At 44.8% G+C, this 14,503-nt stretch overlaps 1 protein-coding gene across 2 annotated transcripts; it reads right to left on the bottom strand.

The window, feature by feature from the left end:
• Positions 1 to 200: 200 nt before the first annotated feature.
• On the bottom strand, positions 201 to 13,768 carry insig1 (insulin induced gene 1). 2 transcript variants are annotated; one of them, XM_052015811.1, is made up of 6 exons: positions 13,508 to 13,768; positions 12,679 to 13,056; positions 7,832 to 7,956; positions 5,070 to 5,236; positions 2,716 to 2,815; positions 201 to 1,170 (listed from the first exon to the last, which is right to left on the bottom strand). In XM_052015811.1, exons 1-6 carry the CDS (start codon positions 13,521 to 13,523, stop codon positions 1,117 to 1,119), a joined length of 840 nt encoding a protein of 279 aa, XP_051871771.1. In that variant the 5' UTR covers positions 13,524 to 13,768; the 3' UTR covers positions 201 to 1,116. The 2 variants fall into 2 exon arrangements, 1 of the variants encoding a protein (XP_051871771.1); XR_007956350.1 differs by lacking the exon at positions 201 to 1,170 and adding an exon at positions 3,488 to 3,847 and having other exon boundaries at positions 13,508 to 13,756.
• Positions 13,769 to 14,503: the final 735 nt, after the last annotated feature.

Here is a 14,503-nt window from a genome sequence, read left to right as displayed (position 1 = left end):
GAAACACTCAGCAGGTCAGGTTGCATTAGTGGAAAGAGAAACAGAGTTAATGTTTCAGGTCAAAGACCCTTTGGCAACAGCAAGTGTTCCAGATCGACAGCAAGATAAACACTGATGCTCTTCAGGCAAACCATCCTGTTGCATCTCTGCACATTTGTTTTTTTTAAAAGAATGTCCAACAAAAGAAATTCTGTCTGATAATTACTTGAACATTTTTATTGAGAACAGCAAGGGAGGAGAAAAGAACCCAAAATGGATTTAATTTACAAAATCAGACAATCGTCCTATTGACAGGCGTGCAAATAATGATTGGTTCAGATCAGAAACAATGGATAAACATACAAAAATAAAAATTACTTCACTCTATGAGTGGAGCAGCAGACAATGATCCATTTGGCCAGGAGCGTTGGAATTATCGTGTCCCTGCTTCTGTATACTGTAGAATTCAGGGGCCAGTGCAAAGCTTCACTCTATGACTGTCCTGATACTGGTTCACCCCAGCTTGAGGAAGTTCATTTCCTTCTGTTTGGCACCGTACACATACCTTCCATTGTAAGCCTGCACATACATCCATATTGTGGCACACGAGGAAGTCCGGCAAATACTATTGTCACTTGCAGGTAGTGAACAAGAGCTTGGAGAAAGGAAAACAGGATCTTTCTTTATTCCCATGCAGAATGAAGAGTGGGGAGGCCCAGCTGTATTTTTATGCTACAAATGAACTTGAAAAGGAAAAATAAATAAGGAAACAAAAGTACGGATATACAAGAAGCTTGTGGACACTGAACTTCCATCAATCCGACCTAATACTTGCTAATTAGGTCTGTTGTAGCAAGAGCAGGAATGGCATTGCAGGTCATATTAGATTAAATGATGTGTGCCCACCAGACTCAGTATGTACAGATTGCAGACACAAAACTTTGACACTATGAAATGAATCAATTGTACGAAGGCAATCACAGATTGCAAATCTTCCCTTTTATGAATATCATGCAGTAAATCGCAAGCTCCAACATATATGGACCTACGGCTCACGTTGGTCTATATACGAGCACACTCACACACAAAGCATCTACACTGGAATCATCATCACTCCTGTCGATCACACTCATTTGTTCAATCCTTGTGCATCTTATCAAGGCAGTCCTTGTGTGCGATTTCAGTGACTCCCTACAAAGAGAGAACAAAGAAGATTGATGAGCATGTGGCTGGGACTGAGAAGTGCAGTTATGGGGAGAGTCTGTCCAGACTGGGGTTGTGTTCTTTGAAACAAAGGACACCAAGGGGAAATTGAATTGAGATAAGACCAGAACACCATGTGATTATAGAAGAATCAGGCCATTCAGCCCAGTGTCTGCTCAGCCATTCAATCATGGCTGATTTGGAGCCTTATCTATCTCTACCACCAACCACTGTCTCCCAACTCCACCCCTCCCCCTCGGCTTTGTCTGCCCGTCATCTCTCTCCTCACCTGGTTCCACCTATCACCTGCCTCATCCCTCCCTCTTACTTCTTTAGACTGGCTATCACCTCTCTACACTCTCAGTCCTGTTGCAGGGTCTCGACCCGAAACATCGACTGTCCCTTTGCCTCCACAGATGTTGCCTGACTCCACCCCCCCCCGCCCCCCGAGTTCCTCCAGCAGTTTTTTTTTTTGGTTTTAGTTTACAGCATCTGCAATCTCTTGTGCCTCTATACGCACTGTGGTGGGAGAAGTGGCTGTCGGAATTTATTTTCAGGCAACACAGTAGCATGGTACGGTACGCACAGTAGCGTAGCGGTTAGCGTGACGCTACAACAGCGCCAGCGATTGGGGTTCGATTCCCGTTGCTGTCTGTAAGGAGTTTGTATGTTCTCCCGTGTCTGCGTGGGTTTCCTCCGGGTGCTCCGGTTTCCTCCCACATTGCAAAGACGTACGGGTAGGTTAATTTGGGTTTAAAATGGGCGGCGCGGACTCGTTGGGCCGGAAGGGCCTGTTACCACGCTGTAAATAAAATTTTAAAAAAATTTAATTTAAAACACCGTACTCTTGGACCAGCCAGCGGCTGAGGAGCTGCTCCAGTTCTGGTTTATACCACCACCACCACAGCCAGCCTCACTGATGCCGACGGGTGCTGTAGTGTAGATACGTCACACCGGAGAAAGGGGGGAGTGCTTGACGCAGCAGCTCAGTACCTGCAAGGTAGCCGTAGAGACAAAGTGGAATGGGCCATTCAGCCCCTCCAGCCTGTCCTGGTTCTGTAGCCTTGGTAACATGCATGCTAAACAAAATCAGTCAACAACTTGCATTTATAGAATGCAGTTAACATTGTGAAACATCCCATGGGGTTTCACGGAAGCATAATCATAACAAAGTCATCAAATTCACTAATAAGAAGTAAACAAGGATAAAGACCGAACACAAATTATTCTACTTGTGTTCTTTCTTGTAAAAATTGTGTATAATTTATGTTTATATTTTTCCATGTGAATGTTGTGTATCTGATGCAATGTGCCTGTGATGCTGCTGCACGTAAGTTTTGCATATGGCAATAAACTCGACTTTGACTTTGAAAATGACCAGCAGGTCAGGCAGTATCTTTCATCACGTTGAATCATTTCCTCTCCCCAGTTGCTGTCCAGTGTTTCCAGAATTTCCTGTTTTTATTTCAGATTTCCAGCATCTGTGGCGTTTGCTTGGGCACGAGGACTGTTGGACTGACTCGAACCACTTACCATAGCCAGCTGCCTTCCTATGTTTCCCACGGTCACTCCTCCTGAGAAGAATATACAGGGTAGCCAGGAGCGAATGTACAGAAAGTCTGGTGAGGTGTACCTGGAGCAATACGAAACAGACTTGCCTTACTCCTCGGCTTTTGCAAAGGACAACTGCATTAATGGAACTTTGTCTGGCAATTTCACTGGAGCGGTAAGTGAATCTCAGATAAAAACAGGTAGACAGTGCTTGCCTTCACCGATCACAGGAGTTGGAATGTCACGTTGCAACAGGTTATGGGTGAGACTGCACTTGGAGTGTTGTGTGCAGTTCTGGTCACCCAGCTATAGGGAGAATGTCATTAAACTGGAAAGGGTGTAGGAAAGATTAATGAGGATGTTACAGGGCTTAAGTTGTAAGGAAAGGGTGGATAGGCTGGGACTTTTTCCACCTGAAGTGTAGGGTGCTAAGGGATGACCTTATGGAGGTTTATAAAATCATGAGGAGCATAGATAAAGTGGATGGTCAGTTTCTTTCCCCCACAGTAGGGAGTCTAAAACTAGAGGCCATAGATTTAAGGTGAGAGGGAAAAGATTTAAAAGGGAAACTTTTCACACAGAGGGTGGTGGGTGTATGGAATGAGCTGCCAGAGGAAGGTGTAAAGGCGAGTACAATGACAACATTTAACAACAAATGAAAAACAACAGATTTCACGACATATGTCAGTGATAATAACCCTGATTCTGAAATTTAATAGACAGGTACATGGATAGAAAAGGTCTAGAGGCATACGGGCCAAATGCAGGCAAATGGGAATTGCTCAGGTAGGAACTTGGTTGGTATGGATGAGTTGGGCCGAAGGGCCTGTTTCCATGGTGAATAACTCTGACTCCGTAACTCTAGTGCGATCAATCTGGCACAGCTGGTGCAACTAGGCTGGACTTTCCCGATGCAGGGTCTCGACCACCTCTTTGCTTCCATAGGCGTTGCTTTACCCACTCAGTTCTTCCAGCAGTTTGTTTTTTTTGGGCAGAACTAACTCCAGGCTAGCTTGGATAGACATCTTGGTCGGCATGGATAAGTTGGGCCGAAGGGCCAGCGTCCATGCTGTACGACTCTAATGCTTGAAATACTCATCAGGTCAGGCCACTCCTGCGGGAAGAGAAACAGAGTTAACACTTCAGGTCGAAGACCCTTCATCAGAGCTGTTCTGCTACCAAAGGATCTCTGACCTGAAACATTAACTCAGTCTCTTTTTCCACAGATGCTGCCTGTCCTGAAGAGTGTTTCTGGCAGTTTTCGCTTTTATTTCAGATAATGAGCATTTGCGGTTGTTTTGACTTTTGTAAGAATTAGCACATATCGGCACGGCAGCAGCCTTGCAGCATGACCCTAGCTCAGATACCCAGTCTCCTGATGAGAACCTGGCTGTACTACGCTGGGGGGGGGGGGGGGGGGGGGGGGGGGCATTGCTGCTACCCTGCCTCAACAGATGTGAACAAGGTCCTGGGAGGGGAGGAACAGGCCACTGGGACAATGAACAACTTGGTTAATGTTACTGCCATCAGCATGATTCTGGATGTCAGTACTAGCTCATCACATGACCGGGAACCACGGGGGGTGGGGGAGGCTTGACTTACCCATAGGTCACAGCTTGTCCACTCAGCCATTACTCATGACGAAGCAAGAGTAGGCCTGTGACTTTACATATGCCTGCTGCCCTCTCCTCTCCTTGTTCACTGCAAGACTGGCGGAGCCAACCTTGTGAAAATGTCAGACGGGAATTAATAGGGGAAGAGCCCATGGCCTTTTCCATATGCTGAATGATCAAATGGTCTCCAGCAAGTGCTACTCTCCCCATGCTGCTGTGCTTGGTGGGGGCTGAGAGGTTAGATGTGGAGAAGGAACCAGGATGGGGGAGAAATAATGTCCAGTCTAGAACCTAACACTAGTTAAATGATAAGAACATCTGTAGATACTGCATCCACAGTAAAGCAGTCCAATTGTTGCATTAATAATGAATGAAAAATATTGAACTACTGTTGTAATAAAGGTCATGGTCTTATAGGGCATCATTGTTACTCTTTAACAACATGACAAGTGAATTTGGGATTGCCTGTGATTTTTCCCTATCTTGTAGTCAACAGGAGAAATATGAATTTTTGCTACTAGGGTGCACTCTATAGCTTTAGATACAGTTCAAGAGGTTCTTCCTGAAGGGTTTGCAGGAGGGGAAGGATTTCATAATTACTGTGGAGGGTTGTTGGACTTCTACACAGCGATAACAACATAGATGTTGGGGGTGATTGGAAGGCGGCGGGGGACATGGAAGAAGATAAAAGTCAGAGTTACCAAGCCAGACTCTTGTACTTACTGGTAAACACCGTTGTACACTAACAGTTGAGTGACCAAGGTTGCCACAAAGGCTATTGTAAGGCCAAGTCCAAATCCACTTCTAGAGCGATCAAATGTCCACCACAGACCCAGTGAGAGGGCAGCCAGGGTCAATGACAACTGCATGTTATTGGCAAAATCTAATTTCTGATGGAACACCAGAATTAAGGAAAGAACCAAAAGCACCTGTGGCTTGTAATGTGAGATATCAGGCATCATGTACCCCATGTTGAGTTGAAGTTAAATACAAGGAGATGGACTGTTCAAAATTTTATAAGCAACAATAAGTAACTGATCTTGACATGACATTAAAGGAGCTTTTAAAGTTGTGGTGTTGAGATGAAATCTCGGTGACAATGTTGGACAATTGGGGTTATAGCTAGTTAACATAGAACACTACAGCACAGTACAGGCCCTTCGGCCCACAATGTCTTGCCGACATTTTATCCTGCTCTGAGATCTATCTAACCCCTCCCTCCCACATAGCTCCCCATTTCTCTATCATTCATGTGTCTATCTAAGAGTCTCTTAAATGTCCCTAATGTATCTGCCACCACAACCTCTGCCAGCAGTGCATTCCATGCACCCACCACTCTGTGTAAAAAAAACTTACCCCTGACATCCCCCTTATACTTTCTCCCAATCACCTTAAAATTATGTCCCCTCGTGTTAGCTATTGTCACAATGGGTTGTTACTAAAATCAGCTTTTAATTTGATTCCACTGAAAAACTACTGAAGGGAATAATCTTCATCTTAGCCAGAAATGTAAGGAAACAAAATCAGTGGCCATCTGTTAACTACTCTCCTTACCTCTGAAACCAATTAACTAAAAATACAACAGATGGGCTGATTGATATCAGCTTATTTAATAAATTTCCTGAAATTCTGGAATCCACTTTTTTTTTGTCCTTTGACACTAAAAATGATCTATCAGTTTCCTAAAGAGATTTTAAAAATTCTTGGTGTCATACTAAGCAAGCAGTATTTACACTCAGAAAGACCCCCATCAGGAATGACACTGTCTTCAAAATGAGACACAAGACAGATTTATTCATTCACGGCATTCCTTGAAAAGCAGGGAGGACTCACGTTGTGGCCAATATTTATCCCTTATTTTGGCTCAAACTCTAGAACAAGCTGGAAACAGGTTAAATCGATGGGAAGAAATGATTAGCCAACTACAGAAAGGGCAGAATCAGGCTTTGAAGGATAATGGGGAATTAAACCTGGGTCCAAACTAGAATGAGAACAAGAGAGGTGGAATGAGTGGGAGAATCTAGCAGGAAACCGATAGCTGATCTGCTGAATATCGACTGCCCAGCTTGGCTAGAACTGCCCGAGAGTAATATTGTATGAGCAAATGGGGAGATTGAATTGAAGTCATCTCCGCGACTAAGTCTCCAGAGCCCTCAGGGCAGAGAATTCCAGAGATCCATTGCCCTTAGGACAATGTGTTTGTGCTGGGGAGGGTTCAGAGGAGATTCACCAGGAGAGACAAGAGGATTACCTCCTGTGTTTCCCCCCTCCTTTTCTCTCCCCCTTATCGCCTGTGTTCCCCTCCTCTTTCCAATCCACCTATGGTTCTCCCTTTTTTGGTCCCCTTTCCCATTCCCCTGCTCCAGCCCCCTATCACCCATTTTTGTCCCCCTCCTCCTCCTGGTTCAATCCACCTATCACCCAATCATTTCATCCACCAGATCCCCTCCCCTCTCTGGTTCCGTTTGCCTTTCACTCTTCCCTAATGGTTCTCACTATCACCTTCCTTGCTTATCAGATTCCAGTACTTATACCCTTTGTGTTCATGCTTTTCACCTCCAGCAGCTGTCACCACCTTCACCCTCCCCTCCCCACTACCTGGCTATCTTTTCCTTGCCTGCTTCCACCTATCACCCACCTGCCTCTGACTCCCGACTCCACCCCTCCCCTCTCCCACCTGTCCATCATCCTTCACCCTTCGGTCCTCCAATCACCTACTGGTCCCTGTCTCACCCCTCCCCTCTTTATAGTGACTCTCTCCCCTCTGCACCCTCAGTCCCGATGCAGGGCCTTGACCCGAAATGTCGACCCCCCCACCAATGCTGTCCGACCCACTGAGTTCTTCCAGCAGTTTGTTTGTTGTTCCAGATTCATGGTGGTGCCTGGATTAGAGTTACGGGGAGACACTGGATAGGCTGGGCTTGTTTTCCTTGGAGTGAAGGAGGCTGGGGAGTGACCTGATAGAAGTATATAAGATAACGAGAGACACTGATACGGTAGATAATCAGTCTTTTTCCCATGCTAGGGGTATCAAAAACAAGATAGATTGAGGAAGGAGCTTTAAGGGGGACCTGAGGGCTAAGTTTTTGTTTTAAATACAGAGAGTGGTTGATATCTGGAACACACTGCCTGTGGAGGTGGTGGAATCAGATACAATTACTCCATTTATGAGGCATTTAAACAGACACTTAAGTAGGCAAGGCAAAGAAAGAGATGGTCCTAATGCAGGCAAATGGGATTACTGTAGATGGGCAAAAACGTTGGCACGGACGTGGTGGGACGTTTCTGTGCTGTGGGACTCTATGACTCATTCCCTCCCTCTGTGAATGTTGGTACGACAGAGTGATAGAAAGGTGCCCGATTTCAAAATTTCGTAGAACTACTTGGCAGAGACCAGAGGGTGAAGCTCAGAAAAGCGCTGAGGATGGCGGACGTGAGCGACTCCTGGCAAGAACTCGTCACACTGTTAACAGCTGGAAGGATACGGCGCTGGCGTGGTTAATGCCGACAAAGACTGCAACACATCTCATGACGCTCGCCCATTCCCGTTTGAACTTGTGCGGCTCTCCGAGGTGGCTGTCGATGCAGGGGTACAGCAGACCCACCACAGCTGTGTAAAGGACAGAAGTTGTAGTTAGGGCCATGAACCAAAATCGTGCTGAAGAAAGTAAGAAATTCCACCATTCAATTAGATCACGGCTGACCTTTTATCTCAGCACTGCTTTCCTGCATTCGCCTCAGATCCCTTGATTACATTAATGTGCAAAAATTTAAACAGTAAAGCGCTGATAATCTGGCACCCTTGGACTTTATTGTGTCAAACTAGCAAATGTTCTAGTCTATTGGATGTTACTCCTATTATTCCCCAAACACACTTCCATTTCACTTTTTTTTAATATGTTCCATTATACTACCCTGGTAGTATAATAAATTTTTCAGTGAACTGTGAGTTTAAAGGGAGATAGAAATATACAAGTACTCCAGACCCCAGCTCTTGCCTCAAACCTACCCACATTCTCGATCCCTGGTGTCCCAAACCACAACCCTGGCTCCAGCCACATGTGGCCCACAGCATGGACCTTGCACTGGCTGCATATGCTGCTTGCACTCTGGACCCTGGGCTCCATTCCAGTCTGATGAGTGATCCAGATGCCAAATGATTAGGATTTCCAAACAATCAGATGCTGGATTACTGGAGTGAGACCAGACAACATTCAGTAAGGCTGGTTGTTGTGGGTATAATACAGTGCTGATCGATTTGTCTCTGGTAAATTATTGCTCCAATATGCTTTTGAAGAGTTACTTGTGCATCGCATAGTAGTTAAGTCACTGGACTAGTGTATAGAGGTCCTGGACAATTGATCCAGAGACACAAGTTCAAATCCCATCAGAGCAGCTAGAGAAAGTTATTCAGTAAAACTGGATAAAAGCCATGCTGACCAGGAAACTATTGTGATGCCTCCAAACCCCATCTGGTTCACTGACACCCTTCTGGGGAGGAAGTCTGCCACCCTCACCCAGTCTGGCACACTTGTGACTTCTGTCTCACCAGTGTGGTGCACTTATTAACTACCCTCTGAAGCTCAGCAAGTTCACATTCAATTAAGGATGAATAATAAACATAAACATGTCAGAGACATCCATGTCAGGTTAACAAATAATTCAAAAACTTGTATCACTGTCATGAAAGGAAAAGCATTTTCCTAAGAATAATCAGAAAAGGCCAATAGTTGGAATAAGAGCCTTCTTTCTAAATTCTCCTTTCACAGGGTGATTGGCCTACAGAGAACCCCCAGTAAATTTTGCTCCGTTATTAGACAGCATTAGATATCGAAGCAGGAACAACCCATACTGCTGCAAACCTGCACTAACACTCAGTAGGCTCCTGGCTGATTCTGTGCCTCATTCATTTTCCCACTGGATCAACATGACCTGATTCCCCGAGAGTCCAAAATATGCCCATCCAGCCTTAAACACCCACAGCCCTCATGAGTGATGAAATTCCTCATCTCACTTCAGAATGGCTCCCTTCTTAGCTGGAGCTTCAGCCTCTGGTTCTAGACTATCTGGTTAATGGAAACAACTTCTTGTCTTCCGCTCTGTGAAACCTCCCTGAATCTTACATTTCAATGAAATCACCTCTCCAGGATGTGAGCTCATAACACTCAAGGTGGGACAAACTTCTGATCCCAGGAGTTAATCTAGTAAATCTTTGATGGATATTCTCCAAGGTAAGTGTATCTTAAAATTGTATCTGAAACGAAAACTACCCCCAGTGTGTGGTCTTTACAAAGTCCTGCAGAACTGTAGTAAGATTTCTTTATCCTCTAACCAGTTCCATTATTGACCAATGTACCACTTTCTTCGTAATTGCTTGCTGTGACTACATGCTGACTTGGAGCATTTTGTTTACAGGGATATCTAAATCTCCCTGAACACTTAAAGTTTCTTACTTTGAAAATATCATGGAAGAAATTTGCATTTTGCCAGCATACCCACCTTTTCATTCAGTTCCTAGTGGGCAAAGGCAATTCTTTTCCCCTGTCTATTTTTCTAATCTTCTTACCAAAATGAAAAACCCTCACATCTTCTCTGTCTGCTTACTTAGCCTGTCTGCATCTCATTGATAAATGAGAAAAATTGCTCTCACAGAAAGGATTCACAAGGATGATCCAGTATTGAAGGGCATGAGTTATCAGGAGAGATTGGACAGGCTGGATCTGTTTTCCCTTGAGCAAAGGTGGCTGAGAGGTAATTGGTTTATTATTGTCACATGTACCAAGGTACAGTGAAAAACTTTTGTTTTGCATGACATCCATACAGATCATTTTATCACATCAGTACATCGAGGGAAAAGCAATAACAGAATGCAGAATATAGTGTTACAGCTACAGAAAAAGTGCAGTGCAGGTAGACAATAAGGCGCAAGGCCATAATGAGGTAGATTGAGGCCAAAAGTCCATCGTATCATATAAGAAGCCTGATCAATAGTCTATTAACAGCGGGATAGAAGCTGTTTCTGGTGGTACATGCTTTCAGGCTTCTATATCTTCTGCCCGATGGAGGGGGCGGGGGTGGGGGGTAGGGAGAAGACAGGATGTCCAGGGTGGGTGGGGTCTTTGATAACGTTGGCTGCTTTACCGAGGCAGTGAGAAGTGTAGACAGAATCCATGGCGGGGATGCTGGTTTTCCTGATGTGCTGGAATAATATTCATGAGGTATGTAATCTTATGAAAGGAATAGATAGGGTAGAGAGCCAGAGTTTGTCTAAAAAAGGGCATAAATTTAAGGTGAGAGGGATGTGGTCTAAAGGGGAATTGGGGGTAACTTTTTCCACAGAAAGAGTAGTTGGTATCTGGAATCAGCTGCCAGTGGAGATGGTGGAGGCAGGAACAGTAACATTTAAGAGGCATCTGGACAGGTACGAATGAGAAGGGCATAGAGGGATATGGAATTAATGCAGGCAAGTGGGATTAGTATAGATAGGCATGATGGTCAGCACAGATGCAGTGGGCTGAAGGGCCTGTTTCTATGACGTACAACTCGATGGCATTGCAGAACTTTTGTATCCACCTCGCAGCTTACCTTCCACCTCTGTATCATCAGCAAACTTGGATAAATAACTCTCAGCCCCTTCATCCAAGTCTTTAATACATAACTAAATAAATAAAAATCAGCTTTATTGGATTATTGGCTGCAGAACTTTGCTTCTGCCAACACATTGATCAAATATGGGATTGAAAGGGGCCATGTAGCCTTGAGCCTGTTCTACCTAGATCAGGTCTGGGGCTACTGAGCGGTTCTTGCATGAACTAATACCAAAGTTTCTCCAGCATGACTTGTGAATAGAGGACAAAAGCCAGGGCGATCTGCTTCACTCTGAAAGTTGCATAAAGCAAGAGTATAAAGATGTTTAGAACAGCAACGCAATTCAAAATCCGTCTGTAGAGATTGTGAACTCTTTTGTTAAATTTCAAATTATACTCTTTTAGTTGCAGCAAAGGGATCAACCCATTACAAAAAAAGATTTGCTTTTATATAGTACGCCTGGCATCTCTTTTATATGTTTCACAGGCAGTTGTTGAGCTCACTGAAATGTAGAAAACATGAGCTCCCACAAACAATATAGGAGAACCTGCATACGGAATGAATCTAGCCAGCTGTTCAACTGAGCAGCCTCACTTCCTAGTTTTCGTTCTTCTTTTCAAGTACAGTGGCATGTTGTGCATAGCAACCAATCAGGAGTGACTATCCCCTCTCACCAGTTTTAGCTGGGCCAATGGAAACACGGCTCTGCTTCAGCAAGGCTCCTCCCCCTCCAACATGTTGCAATTTCACGCAAATTCAGTGACACGTGGCGCGGAACAAACATTCCCAAACCATCAGATACAGAGCTAGGCAAATGGCACAGGACAGCAACCCCTATCAATGTTTAAAACATGCGCATACCAACCTTTTGTGCAACTTAATGCAAAGATACAGGTACTTTCCACAAACATTTTTGAAGGTTAATTGTCCTACGATTTTTGTTTGAAAAAGAACAAAAATTTCAAGTTTTTAGGTTTAAGTTTATGCTGCAATCCCTTCCGTAAATACAAAACCTTTAGTAATGCACCTACTCTCAAGACGTTTTTTTGTGGTAATGGGTTGGTTTCTGAATTGCGGGGGATTTTTGCCGAAGCCACATGTCGCTGGTGGAAGGTGCTGATTCGGAGTTGCTTTAACTCTAAATTCAGCAAGTTTTAGAGAAACATTAATGCTGTTTTAAGGAAGAATGTGGGGCTCTGGCGCCTCAACAAAAGAACGAGTTATTTGGAGAAAAATTATCTGCGAGAAATTACATTCTTATTGCTGTTAAAACAGCGGGACGGTTGAAAGTCACCCGAGTTAGATCTATTAACGTTCACATTGTAACTGTTAAGACCACTGTGTTTATGACCACATGTGGAATACTTACTCATTTTAGATTTCTTTATATGACACATCACCCCCACAGCCAGCAACTGATGACTGGACGCGGTGGACTTTTTTGCTTAACATCTTAGAACGGAAACTTTAACTAATCTCCCATGATACTGCCTGACCTGCTGAGCATTTTCTAAACATTTCCCCCTTTTTAAATTATAGCATAGGGACAGGACTGAGTAAAAACTGAAAATGCTTCTCTTTCTTGTCAAGGTTACAATGGTGTTAAATTCAAACTCCGCCCTGCAAACTTCACACTGATGAAAGCTGTACAAGTCCTGCTAAATTATGCAGAACTCCTTGCCCTGAAGGGTCTCTCCCTTCTCATCCTCCCTCTCGCAACGGCACCACTCCTCCCCATCCTTACCTGCAGCCGTGCCGCAACAAGGTGGCACCCACCAGGCAGAAGAGAAGATTGTGGCGATGACTTCTTCGGGGAACAGGGTGACGTGTCTCTGAATCTGCAGCAGGTTTAACACGAGAGCCAGGAAGACTCCCACGGTGAACAGCACCAGTCCCCGCCGCAGTAAGTTCATGGTGTTACCGCTGGCTAGGGAGCAGTAGGCACTCGCCAGGACCGAGGTGAGGATGGTCATCATTTCGTGGACCTTTGCCACCAGTAACGTGCTGCCGGAGTTGCTCTCAGACCTTCGAGCCCGGGCGCAGCTGCACGTCCAGCAGGCCTCCTCAATCCTTGACATCTGGTTCAGGGGTGTTTCGTGGCGTGGACCTATGTTATAATCACCTTGGGTGACCGGGCAAACAAACAGAGCACAATTAGGATGACTTCACTATCATGGCAATGTCCCAAATCCAAGTCCCAAAGTTTGTGAATTGCGAAACCAAAATCCTGATACAACAAAACCGTATAAATAGAGACCCCTAATATCATGTAAATCAACACGTATTTGCTGGTCAGTTCAATTTCAAGAAAGGGTCTGCAAAACATCAGACTCTAATTTTACTTTCATTTTCGGGGGTAAGGACTTCAACACAATCTGAAATCAAAGATAGAGTAAATGGCTATAAATGAAGTCATGGTTAAGATCTCAAACCAGAGCACCAGAGGCAAAGAGAAAACAATTCGATCCCCTCCGAAAACAAACATATGCTCACTGTATCGGTGGAGTTGTATCACGGGTTAACGCGTTACAGCAATGAAACCCGAGCTGCGAAGTAGCAAAAGGTAGACCTACCATTCAAGGTATACATCCAGCACCATTAAAGTCTGCGTTCTGCAAAGATGTTTGTTTAATATACAAGTTTGCTGCCGATTCTGTTCCGCTGTCGCTGCGTTACATTGTTTGCTAAATTATTAGGTCACATCCTGCACGGATCTATTCATACGGCGCAGACAGGCGAGCGGTCAAAACAATCTGTCTGGTGAGCGCAGTGGAGCCAATGGCAGCCTGGCGGCCCATATGACGTTCAGGACACACCACTGGCTGTACCGTCCCCATTCACGTTTCCTTTCCTCCTGCAGAGGCAAAGGCAGAAGCTAAGCCACACCTCCCCGCCAGGGCATCACCAGTTCTACGCACCGTCCGTCAGTTCCTGAGTGCACCCCCCACGTCTGCACTGAGAGAGAGAGAGAGAGAGAGAGAGAGAGTAGGAGGTGGTGTGATGAGCTCAGAGCAACTGTGATTGGCAGGAAAGGGTGAGAACCAGTGAGTCGCAGGGAGCGGGAAAGTGAGAGGCAACAAATAAAATTTAAAAAAAAGGGGAGGGAGAGGAGCAGGTAAAGAGAAAGGATGAAGCGGCAAGGGTTAGAATCAGACGGGGAGAGATAATATATGAAAAATCAAAACACATACACGAAGGAAACGAGGAGCAGGGACAATATCCAGGACATACACATTTGGTTTCTTATTTTGTTAAGACAAAAGGAGAACATTCGGCCCATCGGATCATACTAGCTCACAAGACAACCCCATTCCCTTCTTATTTCCCTGCAACACTGTAACTTACATTCCATCACATACTTTGAGACTATAAACTCTATTGGCAGCCAAGCAGTGTATCATAGCCCGGAGAATGGTGGAATGGCCTGTTTTATCTGAGCTGTCAAAAAAAGCTACCCAATTTATCCCACCTTTGTGCACTTGCAGGTCACGGCTCTTCAAGTACACATCTAAGGTCTTCTCTTCACAGGCGGAATGGAGATTGCTTTTACTCTGGGTTCTGAGGTGACC

The sequence above is a fragment of the Pristis pectinata genome, chromosome 5 (assembly GCF_009764475.1).
Source record: "Pristis pectinata isolate sPriPec2 chromosome 5, sPriPec2.1.pri, whole genome shotgun sequence".
NCBI lineage: Eukaryota > Metazoa > Chordata > Chondrichthyes > Rhinopristiformes > Pristidae > Pristis > Pristis pectinata.
Note: the sequence above shows the minus strand (reverse complement) of the source record. Positions and strands in the feature narration are given on the sequence as shown.